The 23,265-nt window shown below is 52.3% G+C and overlaps 1 protein-coding gene across 3 annotated transcripts; it reads right to left on the bottom strand.

Annotated features, from left to right (window-relative positions):
• Nucleotides 1–1,610: 1,610 nt before the first annotated feature.
• LOC119810686 (twinfilin-2) lies at nt 1,611–21,563 on the bottom strand. Of its 3 annotated transcripts, XM_038324293.1 has the most exons (9): nt 21,423–21,563; nt 18,067–18,144; nt 13,518–13,696; nt 13,108–13,203; nt 12,617–12,721; nt 12,395–12,520; nt 11,518–11,668; nt 11,271–11,392; nt 10,483–11,074 (listed from the first exon to the last, which is right to left on the bottom strand). In XM_038324293.1, exons 1-9 carry the CDS (start codon nt 21,445–21,447, stop codon nt 10,907–10,909), a joined length of 1,050 nt encoding a protein of 349 aa, XP_038180221.1. In that variant the 5' UTR covers nt 21,448–21,563; the 3' UTR covers nt 10,483–10,906. The 3 variants fall into 3 exon arrangements, with proteins under 3 accessions (XP_038180220.1, XP_038180222.1, XP_038180221.1); XM_038324294.1 differs by lacking the exons at nt 10,483–11,074; nt 18,067–18,144; nt 21,423–21,563 and adding an exon at nt 1,615–4,891 and having other exon boundaries at nt 13,518–14,481; XM_038324292.1 differs by lacking the exons at nt 10,483–11,074; nt 11,271–11,392; nt 11,518–11,668; ... (4 more) ...; nt 18,067–18,144; nt 21,423–21,563 and adding exons at nt 1,611–4,891; nt 5,692–5,767.
• Nucleotides 21,564–23,265: the final 1,702 nt, after the last annotated feature.

Raw genomic sequence — 23,265 nt, 5'->3', positions numbered from 1 at the left:
ACACTGAGCATGGTGGTACACACCTTTAATCCCAGGACTTGGGAGGCAGAAGCAAGTGGATCTCTGGGAGTCCCAAGCCAGCCTGGTCTACATAGAGTTCCAAGTTAGCCAGGTCTTTGTAGTGAGACCCTGTCTGGTAAGAAAGAAAGAAAGAAAGAAAGAAAGAAAGAAAGAAAGAAAGAAAGGAAGGAAGGAAGGAAGGAAGGAAGAAAGGAAGAAAGGAAGGAGAAAGGGAGAAAGAAAGAAAGAAAGAAAGACATATGTATATATATTCCATCTTGATCAGATGTGACGAGGCCTCAGTCTGAATTTAAGCAGGTGTGCGAGACAAGTGCATGGAAGAGGCCCCCTCCCCTCTGTAGCCAGCTAGCTGCTCACCTTGGTCTCTTTGGGTATCTGAACCATGACCTGGCATGATCCTCTAGGTGGAAGTGGGAAGGGCTGGATGGTGAGTTCATCTGAATAGGCGTGTTCAGTCTGTGGCCCACGTCCTGATGTGCCCCAGTGGAGCTGGGAATGTAGTCAGATACCAAACTGTCCCCTGAAGTTTTCATTTTTGGCATAATTTGTTTTGTGTTTTAACTCAGCACACAGATCTCAGATGTGAACTATGCAGGTGACACTGTTTGTCATGATGTCAGAAGGGCAGACACGGGGCTGGGAAGAGGACGCCGTCTGGAAAGCACGGTGGCCTGAATTTGATCCCAAACCTGTATGGAAAAGCTCGGTGTGGCCCTTTATAACCCTGGGGCTGGGAGAAGGGGGACGTGGTACCTTTATAACCCTGGGGCTGGGAGAAGGGGGACGTGGTACCTTTATAACACCGAGGCTGGGAGAAGGGGGACGTGGTACCTTTATAACACGGAGGCTGGGAGAAGGGGGACGGTTGGTGCTCTCCAGCAGCTGACACAGACTAATTGGTGAGCGCTGGGTCGGTGAAAACCAAATCGTACAGCACCAGAAGAATAACATGTAAGGTTGACCTCTAGAACCCCCTCCACACATGTGTACATAGACCCTCATACATACGTGCATCCTCACACATACACGCATTGCACACACACACACAAACACACACATACACCTCCTACACACAGAGGTTGAATACACTTTTGATCTCCTGTGGCTCTCACTCCTTGCTGCTACTGCCACTGGCAGAACTCTAATCCAGACTGGCCTTCTTTGTCCATCTTAGGCACGGCCCCGGGAGTATGCTATCATCCCTCTTTTCTTACACACCTAGTACTGAACGCGGCCCTGTTTGGGAGTTTTCTAGGGACCTTGCTAAGGGCCAGAGATAAACTAGGCCTGCATCTTCTCTGCCCTCAAGATAGGCCAGTGGGTGAGGGAGGCAGAACCCCAGCTCAATACAAGACAGGCAGAGAGATGATGACACAGGCCAGCACAGAGAGCAGGGCCTTCAGAGAACATTTTTAAAATCAAAACAAAACAACAACAAAGTCAGACTAGGCCCTGTTCTCTGGGAAGAATCCAGACACAACTGGTGACTATCTTCAGACACTCCTGGAAGATGCCTGGGAAGAAAATTGACCTTCACAGCCAACCTTTGCTCTGTGGGTCCCGTTTTTACCCATCTTCTCCCTCTTTTATTTGTGGAGACACAGAGAATTTCCCCATCTCTCCTTCCACCCACACTGTCCAGGAACCCAGGGCTGGTGGTTAGGCAGCATACAACATGTGCTCCTGGAGAAAAGCAGAATGACAGAGCAAGATAGGCCGAGCAACCCGCGTGGCCAGGCGTGAAGGTGCCGCTGTATCCAGCTGTGGCTCTGGGCTACTCTGCTGTGGGTCCTCGGCAGAAGTTTTGGTTATAGAAGTGGCGGTTGTCCCTAGTCAGGGCTGTGCTCAGTTGGGCCCAGAAGCTGCCCTGCCCGCTGGGCTGCTGGGGCCAGAAGAGCACACTCTGGCGGCAGAGGCGCTGGCGCAGGCGCACGTAGCGGGAGCGGTGGGCGTCAGGACGCAGGATCACCAACACCACTACATCTTTGCGGTCCTCCAGCAAGCGCTGTTGAGCCAGCAGGAAGCTGGTGCGCAGGAGGCCGCTGACCCGGTCCGTGTGGGCCAGCACAAAGAGTGTCTTGCGGCTGCCATAGATGGAGGCCCAGAGATTCTCGAAGAGCGTCTGTCCGGGCAGCCAATCTCTGTCCTCCAGGCACAAGCGCAGGGCTAGGCGCCCGCGCCGCTCTTCCAGCCGCACCCGCAGCTCGTTATACACCCAGTCTGCAACCGCGTTCTGCGCCTTATCGAACACTACGAAGGCATCGTAGGGCAGGGCTTGGGCTCCCCGCCGGCTCCGAGCCAGCAAAGGCAGCCATGCCAGGCACAGATGGAAGCAATACCAGACGTCCCAGCCGCAGAGATGCTGTAGTAATGGTACTGCTATGCCCACAGACACGGCCAATAGTGAAATGCCAAAGCAGTCCAAGGAGAGAACCTCATCCAGGCATAACCGCAGGTCCTGCGCGAAGATGCTCCGGCCCTGCAGCTGGCCAGGACTGCCACACTTCACTTGGTTGGGCAGGCCAGGCACCTTGGTCTGCACCTCCAGCAGGAAGTCCACGAAGGCCGCCCCACAGGCGCAGTGCAGAGGATTACTTCTTACGTCTAGCATTGTCAGGTTCACCACTATGGGCCCAAACCAGGAGCGATCCACTGTCATGAGGATATTGTCGCTGAGGTTGACCTCTTTCAGATTTAAGGCCAGGGCAAAGAAGGCTGGGACCACAGAGACAATACTATTGCTACTGACGTCCAGTTTCTGGAGCCGGGTGCCATAAGGCAGGGTGCCGTTGGCCAGGGCCTTTAGTTGGTTTCCAGCCAGGTCCAGGACTTCCAGGTTGGGCAGGAAGGCCAGACTGCTCCAGTTAAAGAAAGACAGGTAATTGTCACGGAGATTCAGATCCTTCAGGCTCTTTGGGAGGTTGGCGAGGTTCTGGGGCAAGAGAATATGCAGGCGATTCTGAGATAGGTCCAGTTTGCTCAAGACTCTCAGACCTTGGAAGAACTGAAGGTAAAGGTCCCCCTCACCCCACATAAGGCCTACAGAGTTGCCACTGAAGTCCAGGGATACCAACGAGGCGCTGCGAAGATGTGAGGACACACGGCTGTGAATGTCATTGTGTGCCAGGCTGAGGTATCGCAGCGTGGACAGGTGGGTTACAAAACTAAAGTTGTGACCGATACCCTTCATGCTGAAGGGCTGGTTGTTGTAGCTCAGGTCCAGGGCCTGCAATTGTGGGAGCTCTGTGAAAGAGCGCCCGTGGTACAAGTCCAGCTTGTTATGGGACAGGTCCAGCACCTTCAGTTTGGTCAGTGGCAGGAACTGAGAGCCGTTGACAGCCTGTGCAATGCAGTTGTGGCTCAGGCTGAGGCATTGGAGGTGTGAGAGGTTGGCAAACATCTCTGGGTGGATTGCTACCAGGTTGTTCCGAGACAGATCCAAGGTGAACGGGAGGTTCCTGCATCTGACCATGGTGTTCTTATGGTCAGGGGTGCTCAGCGCAGCTGGAGCAAGAACCCCAGACCACAGACTCTCCTGCGCCCCATCATCTGCCTCTTTGGGGGTGGCTGCTGGCATTACCAAAGACCCACTAATGCGGTTGTCTGACAGGTCCACAAGGCGAAGGCTTGGGAAGGTACCAAAGATGCTGAGCTGGGCCTGGTTGATGAAGTTCATTTGAAGATGCAGAGTGTGGAGATTGCGCAGAGGGGTCAGCCACCTGAGCGTGTACTGGTTGAGCAAGCGGAAGAAGATGCCATTCAAGTTCAGCTCTTGCAGGGACACCAGGCTCGCGAAGGACCTTGCCAGGTGGAGCTTGGCAAATGATACCTTCTTGCAGTAATTGAAGGACAGGTCGAGCTTGCGCAGGCTTGTCAGGTTCTGAAAGGCGGTGGTTTTGGTAATGCACTCATAGAGAAAGTTCTCACTCAGATCCAGCACTGAAAGTTTGCCCAGGCCGTGGAACCAGAAGGGGTTCAGCACGTGGAGAGAATTATCCTTCAGCACCAGGCCTTCGAGGTGGCTCAGGTGATGGAAGGTCTCGGGGTGCAGCAGGAGGGACTCTTGCTTGCATTCTATGCAGGGGTTGAAGGCATGGTCGCAGCGGCGGCAGTTCCCACCCACATCAAGTACTCTCAGGGAGGTCAGGTTGGCTAGGTCTTCAGGTGCCAGCTTGACGATGTGGTTATAGGACACCAGTAGGTACTCCAAGCTGGGGGGCAGTTGGTGGGGCACCTTCGTGAGGTTGTTATACTTGAGAGACAAATGGGTGAGGTTGCTCAGGCCCAGGAGAGCCCCTGGCTTTACCTCCACTGCCCCACGGCAGGGGTTCTTATAGTAACAGTTCCCATCCATGAAGAGAAAGCGCAGGTTGTGCAGGTCAGTGAAGCTGTCAGCATCGAGTACCAGGATGTTGGTGTGGCTCAGGCTCAGGTTCATTAGGGAGCTGGGCAGTGGGGGTACAGTGGTGATGCCATTGTAACTCAGGTTCAGGTCTTCCAGTGTACGCACAGCCTTGAAGGTGTTGGGCTGGATGGTCATGCGACAAGGGAAGTGCATGGGGCTGAGGCCAGTAGGCGGGCAGTTCCATTTGAGGTTCAGTTTCCGCAGGTTGGGCAAGTGGACGAAGTCAAAGTTATGCAGGTGGTGGATGCGGTTGGAGATCAAGGAGAGGTTGGTGATATTGGAACGGGGTGTTGCTGCAGAGAAGCGAGGCACAGATTTCAGGAAGAGCCAGTTGCAGTCTACCAGGCCGTGAGGCTTCAGCTCACAGGGCAGGAAGGCAGGCAGGGTGCCCAGGGCCAGAGCCTCGGCCAGCACTGCGGCTTGCACCAGGAGAGACAAGGGGTGCAGGGTCCTGAGGCAGAGAACCTGGGAGAGCCAGGACTGGATGAGTGTCCAGTGGTATACTACCCTGTCCTTCCCTCTCACCGGGGCTTTTTTTCAGGGTTCCCAAGTCCTTTCCAAGTGCCGTACCCGCCAGCCTCCTCCTAGCCCACTCAAGACCGCTATTTGGTTTTAGGCTCAGCCACTGACTCAGGCCTAGGACACAGAACCAGGATGGTCTGGAATCCAGACCCCAGACTTGGAGCTTTTGCTCCGAACACAACACACAGCAGGGCCAGGACAGACTCCAACAGGCCTGCGGGGCCTCTCACACTTTCTCTTCCTCTCTTCTGGGGCCTCAGTTCTTTTTTCCTGAACACAACATCTGCCAAGGCCCCAATCCTCCGCCTCCCTGAAGCCTTGCTCCGTTAGCCTCCTGCCCTCTCCTTGGCCGAAATGCAGGGAGGCCTGAACCCCCTGGGGGTGGGCTGGCTCCTCACCCGTATATTCTAGGTCTTTTTACCCCTCCATCTGCTTCCCCCATCTGACTTGAGAACCCTCAACCTGTTGAGAATCAGAAAGCTTGGAGGGAGCAATGGGCAGCAGCTCTGCCATGTGCAGGCCGGGGTGCCACCCCCGGCTGAAGTCTGGGGTCTCAACTGCTCTATCCACCTAGCAGGTTCAGCCCTCTCTGCTCAGAGAATGTTTGCTCCAATTTCCTTAGGCGGAGAGTACATGAATATTCCAAGGGCACCGAGTGGACTGTTCTTTCCACTGTTGCCCATTTTAACATCATCCCTTCCCATGATACCCATCCCCCCGGGGAATAAGAGCTGGGGTCCTACCATGTTGGGGAATGGAGGCTCCGTCTGACGAGCTGGGCAGCAGAGAACGATGCTCCACCGGGGTCCCTTAGAGCATTGAGGAAGTGACACTTTCACTACAGTTTAATACTTTATCCCTTCCCTGGGAGGGCAGGTGGTAGAGTGAGTCACAGGATTTTTGCATAGCTAGATGGCAGGCAGCCAGTCCTCCTCACCCCTTCCTCTTTCCATTCTCTTCCTCACCCCACAGTCAGCCATGAGGGCCTCACATCTGTCCTCTGGGAGGTGTGGGAAGAGACGGAAGCCCAGACTCCTGCCCAAGGTCAACGAGAAACCAGAATCTAGAGTAGCACCAGAGCTTGGCAGAGTGCGGACGCCCACGAGGAGGGCGTCACCTCACCCTCAAGCCTCAGTGCTCGCCCCGTGGGTGCTCGCAGGACAGACTCTCTCTCTGTAGAGCCTCTGTGAGTCGGAGGCTGGAGCCAACATCTGCCTTCAGCACGGCAGCAGCCTTGATATCTCTTCCAGGAATTGTGTCTCCTGCTCTGCATGTCCACTTCCCCCAATGCCCCACCAGACTCCAGGCCCCAGGCTCCAGTGGCTGGTCCAACTGGAATGCTGGCTTATGTTGCTGTTGTATGATACTATTCCTGGGAGATGTGTGCCAATGGGTACTCACCCAAGGAAGGGAACCAACGATAGACCAAAACTGAGGACATCAATGAAGTCCAAGTTGGTTAATCAATGAGTTTGATTGGAGTTACTGGCAGAAGCATGGATGAAGCAGCAATGACCCAAAGATAGCTGCACCACCAAAAGCCCACCCCAGCATAGGTCGTGGATTCCACAAAAGCTGAAATGTTGTGCTCATGGCACAACTTACTGGCAACTCAAAATGTTGGAGGTAAATTTTCTAAGCAATTCAGTTGGCCTGGGGTTTTTGCAGGCAGCTCAGTAGGTTTCGGCTTCTTTCAGGCAGCCCCCATCCCCCACACCTACCCCACCCCCACTTCTCATCTGAGAGTTCCTCTCAACAGTCTGAGGGCCTGGCCCATCATCTGCTCACTATCAGGGACTTCCCGAAGCTTTTCGTTGTCTCCATCCTAAGCTGTAAGGAGCTTTCCTGAAGGATGGCATGGTCCACCTTCTTTGGAAGAAAGTGCTACCCAGCACTGACTACCCAACTCTGCACACTCTCCTTTGGCCTGGGTGACTGGGACTCAGATTTTTTAAGTCTAGAAAACCTGGAGAAACCTTATGCCCTGAAAGCATCCCTTTAGAAACTGCTCACAAGCTGCATATCTACCTGCCTGCCTGAGCTGACAGCATCTCTAACATCATCCTGGTCCTGCTCCCATCCCCTGCAGCCTATTCACATTGAGCCCTTGGAAAGACCCGTTCAAACTTCTCTCTCTCTGTCTGTCTGTCTGTCTGTCTGTCTGTCTGTCTGTCTCTCCATATACATACCTACATACACATATAATGTATATAATTATATATAATATATACATGCATATATGTATATAGTGTATATATGTGTATGCCTCTATATATGTGTATAGTATATGTGTATGCGTGCATACACATGTATGTTTTGCCTGCATGTGTGTCTGTGGACCACTTGCAAGCCTAGTGTCTGAGGAGGTCAGAAGAGCATGTCAGATCTCCTACAACTGGCACTGCACACAGTGATGAGCTCCCATGTGGGTGCTGGGAACTGAACCCAGGTCCTCTGGAAAAGCAACCAATGCTCTTAACTGCTGAGCCCTCTCTCCAGCTCCTCTGTTCAAAACTTTCATTCTGGGTCCCACCTCTGCCCGGATCCTCCTTAACTGTCCGAAACCCTAGTCACTGTCCAAACATGAGCCATGAGGATAATGCGGGAGAATGAGAGTTCAAGGCCTGCCTGGGCTACATAGTGAGGCACTGACCAAAGAAATTCAGACATAAGTAAGTAAACCTGCCAGGTCTGGCTCTCCTGAGCACTGTGGCCTGCTGCCTTTCTTTTTGTATAATGTTTCTCAACTGCTGCCACACCAAGCCCTGCCCTTCATGCTTTGCTGGATACTGTCTTACTCTCTTGTTGGAAGGCTGACTTCTTGAGGAGAAAAACTCCCATCTGTGTCTGCGGCACTGCTCAGGATCTGATGAAGCTATGTCCTGTCCTCGGTGCCCAGCTTTGGTGGTCGGGTTATCTCTGAGTGGTTTGAATAAATGAATGAATGAGAGAATGAATGAAGAACTGGCCATTCTCCAGAAAGGGGCAGGGTTTTATGTTAGTCTCCTGGCTCCGCCAGACCCTCATCAGAGTGGATCTCATAGCAGGCAGTACCCAAGGTACCAACAATTTAGCTGGCTTGGCAGCTTGCAAGCCATCTGCATGATCTTCTTGCCTGCCTGAGAACCAGTATTTGGACTGAGTCTCCCGTGGAACTTTGCAGGGTGCCAGCTTTTCTGTCCATAATCCTAGGGGCTTTCACAGGGGTTGAAAAGGGCCTCTGCGATGGGACAACGCCCTGAGCCAGGAGAAAAGACGGCATCACTCAGCAGCTGAATGCTTCTCCATCCGTCTTCTCTACGGACAGGCGGTGTCTACCCGCTCTTCAGAGGCGTAGACTCACCCATGACTTCTGCTGAGTATCAAACTTGGGCAGTTTCCCAGAGGTCAAGGGGCTCCTCATGGACCACAGTGTCAGGTGTCCACTTCTGCTCACCAGCCCGCATTCCTTGGGAAGAGTAAAGCAGGCCTGAAGAGGGGCACAGGGATGCTGACAAGGACACACAGGACTGAAGACGCCAAGATACAGATCTCTGGAATGCCCATTATAGCCTCGGGGCTGTGAAAACCCAGCCAGAGAGCCCTTACCCAGGGTGGTGTGGGATCCACAATGCCTTCTTAGGAGCCAGGTGTAGTGGTGTACACCTTTAATCCCAGCACTCAGGGGCATCTCTGTGATTTTGAGGCCAGCCTGGTTAACATAGCAAACCTTCAGGCTAGCCAGGACGACATAATAATATTCTATCTCAAAAAACAAACAGTGCCCTCTTAGGGATCCATCTCCTAATTCCCCCAATCCTACATTATTGTCAGGGGAAGTGGAGACAGGAAGCCAAGAGGGTGAGTGTTAGAAAGTAGACCCAGGGACTGTGGATGTAGCTACGGTACTTACTGCTCGCTTAGCATTCACAGGGCCTTGGATTTGATGCCTGATACCCTGTAAACCAGGCACAGTGGTGCGTGACTATAGAGGTTCAAGATCATCTTCAGCTACATAGCTACTTTGAGGCCAGCCTAGGGTACACGAGATTCTGTGGTGATGTTTTCTTTGTGAGCAATTAAATAAAAACTTGCTAAAGATCAGAGAGCAGAGCTAAGCCACTAGTTAGCCATAGAGGCCAGGCAGTGGTGGCACACACCTTTAATCCCAGCACCTGGGAGACAGAGGCAGACAGACACCTGTGAGTTCGAGGCCAGCGTGGTCTACACAAGAGTGACTCAGCCTAAAAGAGAAACAGAGCTCACATCTTTGATCCCAGCACTAGGGAGGTAGAGACAGGAGTGATATGGCTGGGCAGAGAGAGGAATACAAGGCAGGAGGAGACAGGAGCTCAAGGATTCAGTCTGAGGATTCATAGAGACAGGATCTCGTTCCTTTGGTCTGAGCATTCAGAGAAGTAAGAACTCTGGTGACTGGCTTCTCTGCTTCTCTAATCTTTCAGCTTTCACCCCTAATATCTGACTCTGGGTCTTTATCATTAAGTCCAATTAGAATTTGAGCTACAAGATTCTGTCTCAGAAATCCACCCAACAAATGAACAAAACAGAGACAAAAGTCGAGTGGTGGTAGCTCACGCCTTTAATCCCAGCATTTAGGAGACAGAGGCAGGTAGAACTCTGTAAGTTTGAGGCCAGCTTGGTCTACAAGAGCTAGTTCCAGGACAGGCTCCAAAGCTACAGAGAAACCTTGTCTTGAAAAAACAAAAATAAGGGGGCTGGAGAGATGGCTCAGCGGTTAAGAGCATTGCCTGCTCTTCCAAAGGTCCTGAGTTCAATTCCCAGCAACCACATGGTGGCTCACAACCATCTGTAATGAGGTCTGGTGCCCTCTTCTGGCCTGCAGGCATACATGCAGACAGAATATTATGTACATAATAAATAAAATAAAAAAAGAAAAAACAAAAATAAAAGTAACAACAACAACAAAACGGAGACAAGGCCAGGTACAGTGGTATCTGCTGGTAATTAGGGTGGCTGAGGTAGGAAGACTGTCTCATTCGTTACACTGCAAGACAAAACGCTAACATATTAAGAAGAAAAGTTAAAGATGGAAAGACCTGAGCACAGATGGAGGCACAAGTCCACGGAAGCCCAGAGCAGCAGAATCTGGTTTTTCAAGTTCAGGGTAGAGAACCCGGCTAACCTCACCAAAAGCCAGCTGTCTGCCCCCACGGTGTTAGCCTCGTCTGGCCTCCAGATCCACATATATAAATGTGGAAGGCTTTCTTTCCTTTTTTTTCAGACAGCATTTTACTATGTTGCTCAGACTGGGCTCAAACTACCTCTTTTTTAAGCCACCGAGTTTGTGGTAACCTGTCACAGCACCCACAGGAAACAGACACCCAGTTCTCTACAACCTCATGGAAGCATGTGAGCCTCATGGGAAGGGCTGCAGCTGTACACTCGTGCATCTCCCATATACCCGCGGTCAGGAGTGCCCGGGCGTCACCCTGGCAGGCCAGCAAGCCCCTTCTAAACAGGGACAGGACAGCTAAGCCAACAAAGGCATTCAATTCACAAGGTGAGGCTCAATATTGATTTAAAAATATTTTATTCTTTAGAAAATACAGCGTTCACCCATCCCTTCCTGTGACATCTGGCCCCTGCCAACTGTCCCCACCCTCTGTGGCCAAAGGCTTCTGGACTGAGTTGGGGCCATAGCATCAGATCTGGAGGCTAGGTTCATGCCGGGCTCCCCACTCAGATCCCCTTGAAAGAGCCAGGTAGGGCTCCCCAGCCACCCTGTGCACACAGATGAGAGGAAGGGACAGCCACAGGGCAAGGTCACGAAGTGCTGGTCCAATGCCCCTTGAAAGTAGCAAATGCGTTCAGCCACCTGCCCTCCTGTCCCACAGGATGCGATTCCTTAGAGCCCAGGCTGGGGAGGAAGGAGGTGCAGAAGTGGTAGGGTGGCAACCCTGCAGTCCACATGCCTGGCTCTGTTCCCAGTCCAGACACCTAGCTGTCATCTCCATTCTCGCCGGGGCCCCGGATGAGGCGCTTATGACCCCGCTTGCCCCCAGGGCCCTTGGGCTTGGCGAAGGCCTGCTTGAAGGCATGCTGCTTGGGATGCACCTCATCGTAGAGGAACTCGGCCGTCAGCTCCGCCCCATCACCAATCTCAATCTGTGTGGATCAAGACAGAAGCCATCAGTATGGCTAGGGAAAGGAAGTGACCAGGCAGTCAAGGCTTGGGCTTGTGTGTGTCTCAGATCTTAGGTTCCCCACCCATCCAACACTGTAGCCATGCATCCTGTATGGACTTTGGACTCCAGGGTCCCACGTGCTGAGTGGGGTGATGGGCCCTGGGGACAGGCTATACCTTCTTAGCTATCTCCAGCTGGAAGTCTTGCTCTACAGAGTCGAGGAGGCGGCTCTTGCAGCTGGAGTAGAGCATGCGCTCCTTAATGCTGCACTTGTACCCCGGCATGGAGTAGATGAACACTGTGTGGGACAAGGAGGTGAGCCTACACACACAGGCTGGGGTACCCCATAGCAGACCCAAGCAGTGGCTTGCCATTGCTGCTCTTGACCAGCACAGAACTGAGATCTCTGTCATAGCAACTCACCCACAGATTCAAGGGAGTCACCCTCATGGGTATGCTTGTACAGGAAGAAGTGGTAGCGGGCAGCATCTCGGGGAACCCGGGAGGGCAGCTGGGCCACATTTGTGGGCTCTGTGTGTACCAGCTCGATCGTCTCCCGTTCCAGGTCCAGCTTCTGCAGAGGAGACGGGGAGGTGTGAGGGTATCACTGTATCCATTAGGAAGCGGATTGGTAGGCAGGCAGGAGTGTTTGGAGGACCCTTCTCCCTGGGGTCCCCCTCCCAAGGCTGGACTTCAGGCTGCAGGGGTTATTCTAAAGAGACCTTCCAGGCCTGGCCCCAACTCTGCCCTTTGAAGGTTCAGCTGGGGATGAAGCTCCCAACGAGATTTGTCTGGGGTAGCGAGGAAGACCTCGATCTCAATAAGGCATTGCAATGGCTCCATCCTCAAAGGCAAAGCCCCAGGAAAGTGTCTGTAAGGGAAAGCCATTCTGATTGGGCAGAGGAGGCAGAGTCCTGGGAAAGAGGTGGTCAAGGAGGTTCCAGAGAAACTCTGGTATAGGACAAGGGTCAGGCTTAAGGGCCAGTGTAAACCCATAGGTGTTGACCTCTAACTCACTATGTAGCCAAGGATGACCTCGAGCCAGTGTGGTGCTCCTGCCTCTGCCTCCTGAGGGCTGAGGCTACAGGTGTGTGCACCACAGCCAGTTCGATGTGCTGCTGCCTAGGATTAAAGCCTGGTGTGTGCCGGGCAAGCACTGCACCAACTGAGCTGTACACTCAGTCTAAGAACAACACGGACTAGCAGAGCGGTTCAGGAGATGGGGCTGGGGCTGTGTAACACATAGGCAGGAACAGCAGGAACAGGAGGAGCCCACAGTGCCCGGCCTGTGTGTGCTTACCAGCTGGATATAGTTGACTGTCTTCTGCTTGAGTTGCTGGAGTGCCCGCTGGGCCTCAGGCTGCAGGGGGAAGGCCAGGCCCTGCAGGGTCTGGTGCTTGCTTTCCACGCTGATCTCAGTTTTCACCTGGGGGTGGGGCAAGCACGAAGAGAGGCTTTACTACCCACACCTGCAGCCCACCACGTTTAGCAACCCCCAGTGCACACCCTACTGCGCACCCACCTCGTTGATACGGATCTGCTGGAGCTCTCTCTCTGCCGATGTCAGTGGGGCAGGTGCGGCACAGGATGACAGGTGCTTCTGGTACCCAGCCAAGGAGAGGTCGTCCTGTGGGGAGGCTCAAAGGTATAAATGGACACCCCAGGCAGGCAGGCAGAAGCCTGCTGTGCATCTCTGCTTGCAGCTCCCAGACCCTCATCTTTCCATTTCTTTTATTTGAGACAGCATCTTATGTAGCACCCAAGCTAGCCTCAAATTCACAACACAGTCAACAATGACCTTGGACTTCCAGTCCTCTTGTCTCCACTTCCTGAGAGCTGGGAATCAAACCTAGGGTTTAATGCACGCTAGGCAAACACTGTATCAACTATGGTGCATCCCAGCTCCCTGTCCTCCTGTTTTTCACCCTGAGCCTGGCGCTGAGTTGTTCTGTGACCCTCACACTGTGCCTCACCCCCTGGTCCCCATCCTGCATTCTGGCTTGGTCGACTAACCTTTACTGTCCCGAAGAGCTCATCCTTGATGTGGCCGCCTCCAAACTCCTTCTTCACGGTGGCTCGCGTGGCCGCATACAACATTTTCAGCCGCACCTAAGATGGGTCAAACTCTAAGGCCCTTGGACCAAGCTGCAGCTCTAGGAGCCAACTGGAGCCCCAGAAGCCGGAGGCAGGGCTTGGAATCAGGTCATCGCACTGATCCCATATGCCCAGCAGGGAGCGCAGCAAAGCTGAATCAGGCAGCTTTCGCCAGCAGGGGGCGCCTCCACCCAGCTCAAACAGCCCTGTTGAGTTAGGGCAGGCCCTAACATTCCCTCCCTTAGCTTCCTTAGGCCAGTCTCTCATCTGTTCTCCCCACTTCCCACTGGCCCCAAGCAGGGAGATGGGCAACGGTGCCTAGGACTCACAGGAGAATTATCAGGTGACCAGGCCAGGAAGAGCCACTCGAAACCCTGGGCATTCTGAGAGTCAAGGCGGAAGAGGAGGTAGCAGGGCTCCTGGGCATCTAGCAGCGGTAGCACAGCTCTGTCGTAGTCTTGGTCCCAGCGTCCCACTGGCTCCTGCGAGGCACCCAGCACGAGCTGCTCTGGGGGCAGAGGCCGGGTGAGCCAAAGCGGCACATCCCACCTCCCCCTCTGCCTGTGACCTCTGTCCTTTGGATGTAGCTTTCTGAGCCTTCTCAGACCTGCTGGCCACTCCACCCCACTTTCCCATGAGCCCTCAAATCTCCAAAGTAGGAAGTTGAATTGTGAGTGATAAATATGAGCGAATGGAGGAGGACTCACATGCCAGCTGCAGGGGGCTTCCTTTGCACACACCCCACACTTGTTTGTATTCATGTGCACTCATGTATTTGTGCACACACAAACACACAAAGGAACACAGCTTGTACCCACTGCCAGCAACAATGCAGTCCCCTCAAGGCACTCCTACACTGGGTGCTGCGCTGGTCAGTGCATTCTTAACTGGGTACGACTTTTTGCTCTCAAATCCCTCAGCCCCTGGCTCTGATACGCTCATTTTAGGACAGTGTGCCAGGGGAGAGGCCACCACGCCTAGCTTCGGCCCTCTCCCTCAAAGTAAAAACCAAGAGCAGCCAACTATTTTTTTTTTTAAGATAGGGTTTCATTACATAGCCCCATTTGACCCTGAACTCATGGTCATCAGCCTCTTGAAGGCTTGGGATTACACATGTGCATCATCTTGCCCAGCTTCTGTTTGTGGTTGTTTCTGATACAAAATCTTGCTATACAGCCCAGGCTAGCCTTCAACGTCCAATCCTCCTGCCTCAGCTTTCCAAGTGCTGGGATTACAGGAATATGTCACCCAGTTTATCTAACAACCAACTTATTATTTTTTTTTATTTATTATTACTATTTTTTTTTTGAGACAGGGTTTTTCTGTAGCTTTTGTAGCCTGCCCTGGAACTGCCTCTTGTAGACCAGGCTGGCCTCGAACTCATAGAGCTCTGCCTGCCTCTGCCTCCAGAGTGCTGGGATTAAACAGCCACTACCACCTGGCTATTACTATTATTATTAGTGTGTGTGAGTGTGTGTGTGTGTGTGTGACATCTATGCATATGGGTGCGTGCATCTCACAGTGTGCATGTAGAAGTCAGAAGACAACTTTCAGGACTCAGTCCACTGTGAGTTCCAGGGACTGAACTCAGGTCGTTGCGCAGCAAATAATTTTACCCACTGAGCCATCTTGCTGGCCAGCCTGGACCTGACAGACCTATACCACCTTTCTGGCCAAGTAGGTCATCCAATCATAGTTTCAGGCGGAGACCTCATTCAGATGCCATATATATACTTGGTCACACATGCCAAACCAGAGGAAGAACTGGGCAAAATGGTGACCCTAGCTGGGTCACGGGTGACCCTAGCTGGTCATGCCAGCACTTCACTAGGTCCCACCAGGTCTTTTGGATAGGGTCAAGAATCCAGCTGCCTGAGAATCTAATATGTGAGGCCACCAGTCTAACCAGCTCTATAGGTCCTGGCTTCCTTGCCTGACTACCCAGAACTCAGAAGGGAATTAGGGTTGAAAGTTAGCAGTTAAAGCTGGACAGTGGTGGGGGCACGCCTTTAATCCTAGCACTCAGGAGGCAGAGGCAGGCGGATCTCCATGAGTTCGAGGCCAGTCTGGACTACACAGCAAGTTCCAGGACAGCCAGGACAACACAGAGAAATATTGTAACACCCCACCCCCACCAAAAAAAAAAAAAAAAAAAAAAGAGGACTGGAGAGATGGCTCAGAGGTTAAGAGCACTGGCTGCTCTTCTAGAGGTTCTGAGTTCAATTTCCAGCAACCACATGGTGGCTCACAACCATCTGTAATGAGATCTGGTGCCCTCTACTGGTGTGCAGGTATAAATGCAGGCAGAACACTATATACATAATAAATAAGGAAAGAAAGAAAGAAAGAAAGAAAGAAAGAAAGAAAGAAAGAAAGAAAGAAAGCAAGCAAGCAACTATAACCTGTGAGGTTGGGGAAGAGGACTAAACACAGTCAGTACTGTTTAGTTTGTTGGTCATATTTTTCAAGTTTTTATTTATTTCATGAGTGTTTTACTTAGATTTATGTATGTGCATCATGTATGTGGCTGGTACCCATAGAGGTCAGAAGGTGTTTGATCCCCTGGAACTGAAGTTACAGATGGTTGTGAACCACCATGTCAATACTGGGAATCAAATCTGGTTCTTCAGCAAGGGCAGTGCGTGCTCATAACTGCTGAGCCATCTCTCTAGGCAGTTCTGACATTTTTAAGACAGAATGATATAACTCAGAGGGTAAAGGTACTCACCACCAAGCTTGATGACCTAAGTTCAATCCCAGGGATACACATGGTCAAAGTTCTCTGATCTACACACATGCACACATGCACGCACACACGCATGCTCATGCACACTAAATGTAAATTTAAAAATAAACCAGAATTTATTAATAATAATAATAATAATAATAATAATAATAATAATAATAATATTTTTAGACCAGGACTCATGTAGCTCAGGCTGGCTTCCAACTCACTATATAGCCAAGAATGACTCTTGATTCTCTACCTCTACCTCCCGTGGCTTCCTTTTTCTATTTGGAGACAAATCAATATAGTCTAGGCTGGCTTCGAACTTGAGATCCTCTAGTCTCAGCCTCTCAAGTGCTGGGATTATAGGCATATCCCATCATGCCAAGTTATACCAGGAATTTTGCGTAGCAAGTGTAATTTGGGGCTGGAGAGATAGTTCAGATGAAAGCACCGGCTGTTATTCCTTCCAGAGGACCTGCCTTTGATTCCCAGAACCCACGTTGGCTGTTCACAACTGCCTGTGACCCCAGTACCAGCAGATCTGACGCCCTCTTCTGGCTTCCATGGGCACTGCATACACAGGCGCAAACAGGTTTTTGTTGTTTTGTTTAAATGAAGAACTGGGATAGTGGCACACACTTTTAATTCCAGTACCCAGAAGGCAGAGGCAGCTGTATTTCTGTGAGTTCAAGGACAGACTGATCTACAGAGAGTTCCAGGACAGCCAAGGCAACACAGAGAAACTCTGTATTGAACAAAAACACCCCCCCAAACCAAACAAATAAACAAAAACCCCAAATCGTAGAAAAATCAGGTGCTCCAACCACACTCAACTAAACTATAAACCTGTACCCTTCCCCAGGCATTCCCAGGTACCCTAACACTTGGAACGCAGAATTAGGGTTTAATAATCTACCTAGAGATTCTTATGCTTATGGTGACATCTACAAATAACATCTTCCCTGGGAGGTTAACGGACAGGGCTGAAAATGGGGTCAATGAGCTCAACTGTCTCTTTTGTGTTTGTGTGTTTGCTTTTGTTTTGTTGTTGTTGTTGTTGTTGTTTTGTTTTTCGAGACAGGGTTTCTCTGTAGCTTTGGAGCCTGACCTGAAACTAGCTCTTGTAGACCAGGCTGACCTCGAACTTACAGAGACCCACCTGCCCCTGCCTCCCGAGTGCTGAGATTCAAGGCGTGCACCACCACTGCCCAGCTCAACTGTCTCTTTAAGGGTGGGAAGTCCCGGAGGCCTCCAATCATCACCTGCCATAACGACCCCTGTCCAGTAGCCTCTGAGGGTATCTTTTTGGACAAAGCCCAGCCTAGCTGTGGTCCTAAAGCCCGAGATGAATTCTGGGTCTAGCAGGCCCTGCTAAAGGGAATGGGACACTAGCCTCATTCAGGGTGCCCGGCGTCAAAAGGCTCATGACAGCTTGCCTACTGAGGATGCCAGAAGGGCCCCACACCTACTCCTAGAATCTAATCCCTCCCTGCTGAGGCAGTCGCTTGGCACAGAAGAGAGAGGGACTTCTTGTCTCCCCACCCCTATTCAGCCTCAGACGGATCCTCTGCCTTCTTGGATACGTCTGCTTCAGGCCTTGACTCAAGTCTCACACTCTCATACCCCTAGTACTGGCTCGTAAGAACCCTGGGTCCCCAGTCAGCTCAAGGCCCTGTCAAGGACAGAGTTACTCTATCCTGTCTTCAGAATGGGAAGACATAAAGTTCTTTCTTCTCATTCTGGGGAAGGTCCTTGGCATCTTAGTTCTCCCATAGCTAGCAGCCAAGCCAGGTCCACTCTGCTGACCATACACACACAAGCACGCACACACACATGCAAACAACATACACACATATTCACTGGGCCCCTGCCACCTATCTAGCTCAGCACCCTAACAAGGCTTATCTCACAGCCTCTAGGTACTGGGGTTGGACACGAACACAGAACAGGGCTCTCCACAACAGAGTGGCCACCCATCCCCACCTGTAGGACTCCCCAGAGGCTCCTCTGTGAATGGCCTCATTCCATTCTCAGATGGAGAAAATGAGGTTTAAAGGGGGGCGGGAAGCTAATACCCATTGTTCCCATCCCCAGAAGCAACTGGGTTCAGCCCCCATGCCATGCCCCAGCCTGTGGGGGACACTCACCGTCCTCAATGATGACTTTGATGAGTCGGACGGAGCCAGCCCGGGCCTTTGCAAAGAATTCCTTTAGCTCTTCAGTGGCTACAAGCACAAGGAACATAGTTGCCGTTGGTGAGCAGGCAGAGTGGACAGGGATGAGTTTGGGTCTGCTGCTGTCTCCAAGGGGTCTGAGGGCTAGGCTGGGAAGTGGGTTAAATATGGTTCCCCCATGTGACTGGGAACCCGAGACGGCCACTGAGCACAAGCTCCCAAATTTAGCTAGTAGGAGTGGTAGGCAGATGGCCTGCTGGCTGGGACAGCTCTGATGACAGGGCAGGCAGGAACGGGACCGTCTGCATGAAGACGGAGCAGGTTCAAAGACAAGTCAAGCTGGCCAGAACCAAGGGCACCCACTTGTCCCCTGGCAATAGGATGGTCCAGCAGTTGTTGGGCACCCACTCAGCTGGTCAGTGTAAGTGGACACACTCATTTAGACACACACACACAGGCAACAGACACAGCTGCAGTGTGTCTATGCCATGTGAACTGGCAAGACAGAAAACATAGATAAAGGTGTGCATGACACAAGAATGCACTTGCAGTCCCAGCTCTCAGCCAGTTTGTACCAAAAGCCCTAGGGGCCCACCTGCCCCAACATAATCCTATCAAGGGGCAACGAAGCCTCAGCTCCCAGGCAGTAAGGAAGGCTTCCTGGAGGAGGAGTGGAGCCTGGAAAGGAGACTCCACCTTGGAAATCGGGTGGGGGGCAGAGCTGGAAGGTCATTAATGACCAAGGACACAGTGCCGAGGTGAGGACCACAGTCACGGTTAGAGGATCACGAATCGTCTCAACTCCACTCTTGGTAGCAGAGCGGGAAAACCACAGTCCAAGTGTGTGAGGGACCTGCTTGGGTGTCTCTGGGTGAGTGTGACCTTGGGGCTGCCGGGGTCAGAAGATCCCCGGCAGAAACACAGCTGGAGAACTGAGGTCACAAGAGTATTTATAGGCTTTGGCTTGGGCAGCTGATGGGCAGCTTAGGGGCGGGGTGGAGGGGCTTTAGGTAAACAAACTCTCGGTCATGTCCTCAGGTGCTCCCCTTTCCCTGCAACCTAAGGCTGTAGACCCATGAAAGTCACTGTGTGGCCAGGGGCCCACCAGGGCCTAACAAGTCCTGGGGACAGAGAAACATGGCTTGGTACTGTACACAAGGAACACATCCCCGCTGGGCATGAACAAGTAGTAACCATCAGCAGATGCTTGAGGTTTTTAAACCTGATCTTTGGGGCCCCAGCTTCCGCTTAGCTGTGTGACTTCTGACCTCTCTGAACCTCAACCTCATCTATAAAACAGAGCTAATTCCCTCAGACTCAAAGGTTGGTCCATGGGAGAAGGTGCTAAGGAACGGGACTTCTGCTAATAATTATTTTTTTGATCTAAGGGTGGCTGTGTTTTATCGCTTCTCCTACCTGCCTAGACCTTGAGAGAGAGGCCAGGAAGCTCCCCAGAGGGAGAGGCTGACAAACCCCTTCTACTGTTACCAGTGAGAACTGAAAGCCAGCAGGGAACGTGACATCCCTTCCTACCCCACCCCATTGCCTCCCCAGTCACCATCAATAATCTAGAGGCCAGACCTGGGATACCTGAGCCTCTGTCATCAAAGATTCATGCCTCCCCACCCCCACCTTGCCCACCTCCATCTCCAGCAAGCTTCAGGTTACGGTCCTTCTGGGGCCCACGCTGAGGTCACCAGGCCTACTTCTATGGCCAGACCAAGGCTGGCACCTGATCTTCCGGGATGGTCTTTCTTGCTATCTACAGCAGGCTCCAAACAGGAGGGTGGACACCCTCATAGGCGGGATAGTGGGAAGCTCCCCTAAGCAGGCCTGTCTCCCAGCATGGGGAATGAAGGAATAGGGTAGAGTCCACCACAGGGTCTGTCAGCAGTGTGTGTGGGCACTAACTTCCTAGCACCTCCTTCCAGCTGGAGGCAGCAGTTCAGACCAGACAAAGAGGAAGGAAGGGGCGGGCTAAGCAGTAGTTTCCCCCTGACAGTTTCCCACTTTGAGGCTGACTCAGGGAACCTGACCCTCCATCTCCAGGAGAAGTTGGCTCACCTGAGGGAGGCCAGGGCCCAATCTAGGTCCTGGCAGGCTCAGGACAAGCAGGCTGGGGATGAGGCGGAGCCAAGGGGAAAGCCTCTGAGGACTATCCATCCACCAAGTGGCCACAACCGCAAGCAGGGATTCAGGCGGTCAGGAAGGTCGATGGTGGTAGCCCTGGGCAGGGGATCATGATGTGGTGACAGGAGTGGCAGCCGGCCAAACCAACAAGCTGTCTAGGCAAGCAGCCTGGCCTTCCCTACTGGCCAGGGAAGTAGGCCTCCCAGGCCAGTAATTGATGGGGACAGTGAGACCAGGCTGGGCCCAAACACCTGACGTCTAAGCTATTCAACAGCTTCTGTCTCAGTCTATCTAAGGAGGAAACTGGGACCCTGGAGAGGAACTGTGGGTGTGACACTCTGGGCTGTAGACACTTCCTGTAGATGAGGGTGGAGGCAGGAGCACTCCTAGAAAGCCTAACTCCTGTCCCTCTCTCCTGCTTTCAGCTTGAAGTTGGGACTTTCGCAGTTCTGGCTGGAGCAGATCACAGTGGAAAATGGAAGAAGTCAGAGGCCAAGGTCAGATGTGCAACTCTCCCCATTCTACTTAAGAAGGAGAGCTCTATGCCAGCTTTTGTCTAGCCTAGTTCAAGAGTATGGGGGTCCTGGAAGGAGTAAAGGTCAGGATACCCTTTCCACACATATATCCAAGTCCATGGTCATAAGACACCCAGACAAGCATCCAACACTTAGATGTGCCTGAACGGTGCACACATGCAGACACCCATAGATGTGTGTGCATGCTGCCAGGAAACACTGATGTCTGAGATGATCCATGCCACCTACGGTGTCCAAAACCAGCTACTAGTGCATGCACACGAAGGAGCCTGGGTCGACATAACCAAGTCTCATCCAGATGTGCATACACAGGACTGTATACAGAGAACATGTGCACATGCGTGTGCACTTTTCCAGATGTGCACATCCGGGTACACCCCATCTTCAGAAAAGAACAAAAATACCCAGATGGGTACATACAGGCACATCCGCCCCCAGATGAGTACACACAAGATACTTCCACCCTTGCTGTGTGCACCCATGTGCACCCACTCCCGGCTAGGTACAGCAGTCTGTACTCCCCCAGGATGTGACTCGCGGCTGCAAAAGAGAACAGGAAGCTTCCCTGGAGGGTGCGAGGAAGAGGAGGATGAAGGGACCAAGCGCGCAGACCAGGCGCGGCAGAGCCCTTGGGCCCCCTGTCCGCCCTCCATCCGCCCTCACCATGGATGCCGGTCTGGTGCGCCATGGCTCAGCGTTCCACTCGCTCGTGCCGTCGGACCGCTCCGCTTGGTCCTGGCCCGGCTCGACTCGGCTCGCCTGGACCCAGAGCTCCGGAGGATGTGGCGGTAGCACCCAGCTTCGCTCAGCTTCCCGGGCGGTGCCGCAGGACCCGCCCCCAGCGCGCCCCGCCCCCGGAGGGCGAGGCCGGCAGAGGCGGGCACTAGTACCGCGCGTGCGCGCAGCGGGCCGCCGGGGTTCGGATGGCCGAGTGCTTCGCCGCTACCCTCTCCGTGACACAGAAGGGGCCTGCGGGTGTCCGAGGGGTATGTGGGCGGGCGCTAGTCGGCCAAATTCCAGGAGTCTTGTGGGCGGAACCGCGCTTGGGCGTGGGAGGGACTATGCATTTGCCTCGGAGGAGGTTTGAGAGTGGGAGCCGATTCAGGCGTACCCTAGTTTGTGACACGTGAGGGGATCTCAGTATAAGTGGGCATGCGCGCTTGTGTGGTTGTGTGTGTGTGTGTGGGGGGGGACTCTTGGTCCCCAGGCCTTTCTTCACAGGTGGAAGCCTAGACTGACGATCTCCTACCCATCTGGTGCATGGTGTATGTGGTGGCTGGAGCCATACGCTGAGAAAGTGAGGAACCGTAGGAGGAGGTGAACTGTGGATGGAATACGGTAGGAGAGATCTGGGTGACCTAGTAGAGTGTAGAGTGGAGGAAAGTTTTCCCAAACAAAGATGCGCGTGGCCCAGCAGTTCTAAGGATCGGAACTTAGTCTGAGACACTTCCCAATTGTTAATGAACTTGTCTCCATTATCGGAGGCTTTTTCTGCTGCTATTACCAACAGTCATTTATCAGCTAGTACTCTTTTTTTTTTTAAATAAAGATTTATTTATTTATTTTATGTATGAGTTTTCAATGGGCATGTACAACTTTATGCCAGAAGGGGGCATCAGATTCTGCTAGAGATGGTTGTGAGCCACCATGTAGTTGCTGGGAATTGAACTCTGGACTCAGGACCTCTGGAAGAACAGCCAATGCTCTTAACTGCTGAACCAACTCTCCAGCCCCAGCAGCCATTCAACCATCTCTCCGGCCCTGAGGATTGTTATTTAAAAATAGATAAATGGAACTGGACAGATGGCTCGCTGAATAAGTGCACTGGCTGCTGCTGTTGCAGCGGACCCAAGTTTGGTTCCCGGCACTCATGTGACATAACAACTCACAACTGTCTGTAATTCCAGCTCCTTCTGGTCTCCTATAACTAGGCACAGATGTGCAGAGATACATGCTGGTGAAACACTCAGACATAAAAAAATTAAAATTAATTTGAAATAAAAACTTAAAAAAACCCCAAAGTTAGATGAATTAATAGTCAGGAACTGGAGAGATGGCAAGCATATAAATTCAGATTCCCAGCCAGCACCAGAATGAAAAAGCTTGGCTTTACCCCTTTACCCCCTGGACTGGGCAGGAAGACCATGGGGGTGTTGGAGGAGAGGGAGTTGGAGGAGATAGGCCAAGAGCTACCTGGAGCTCATTTGGCAGCCAGCCCAGCTAAATGGAGACCTCCAAGTTTAGTGAGAGAATCTAAAACAGTAAGATGGGGAGCAATAGAGGCAGATGGCTGATGCCCACCACGTTTTACATTGCACCCGAACACACACACATATATATGGTATATATCTATAGATGGTATGTGTGTGTGTGTGTATACCACACACAAAAAGGAAATGGCAAGTCTATGAGAAAACACAAGCAATAACTAATTAGTTTAAACAACATCCTAGGGCTGGGGATGTGACTCAGCCAATAGAGTGCTTTTCTAACATGCATGAATTCC

Source organism: Arvicola amphibius, chromosome 3 (genome assembly GCF_903992535.2).
Source record: "Arvicola amphibius chromosome 3, mArvAmp1.2, whole genome shotgun sequence".
NCBI lineage: Eukaryota > Metazoa > Chordata > Mammalia > Rodentia > Cricetidae > Arvicola > Arvicola amphibius.
The sequence above is the reverse complement of the archived record's forward strand: the minus strand, read 5'-3'. Positions and strand labels throughout refer to the sequence as shown.

Bases quoted from the DNA above. Each gene is read 5' to 3' on its own strand.
- LOC119810686 (XM_038324294.1), bottom strand. From the start codon at position 13,949: ATGAATACAAACAAGTGTGGGGTGTGTGCAAAGGAAGCCCCCTGCAGC. The intron at 11,393-11,517 runs GTGAGTTGCTAT...TGTCCCACACAG, and splicing joins TGACTCCCTTGAATCTGTGG to TGTTCATCTACTCCATGCCG. The intron at 4,892-11,270 runs GTATAGCCTGTC...TGGCTCTCCCAG, and splicing joins AGCTGGAGATAGCTAAGAAG to GTTCTCTGCCTCAGGACCCT.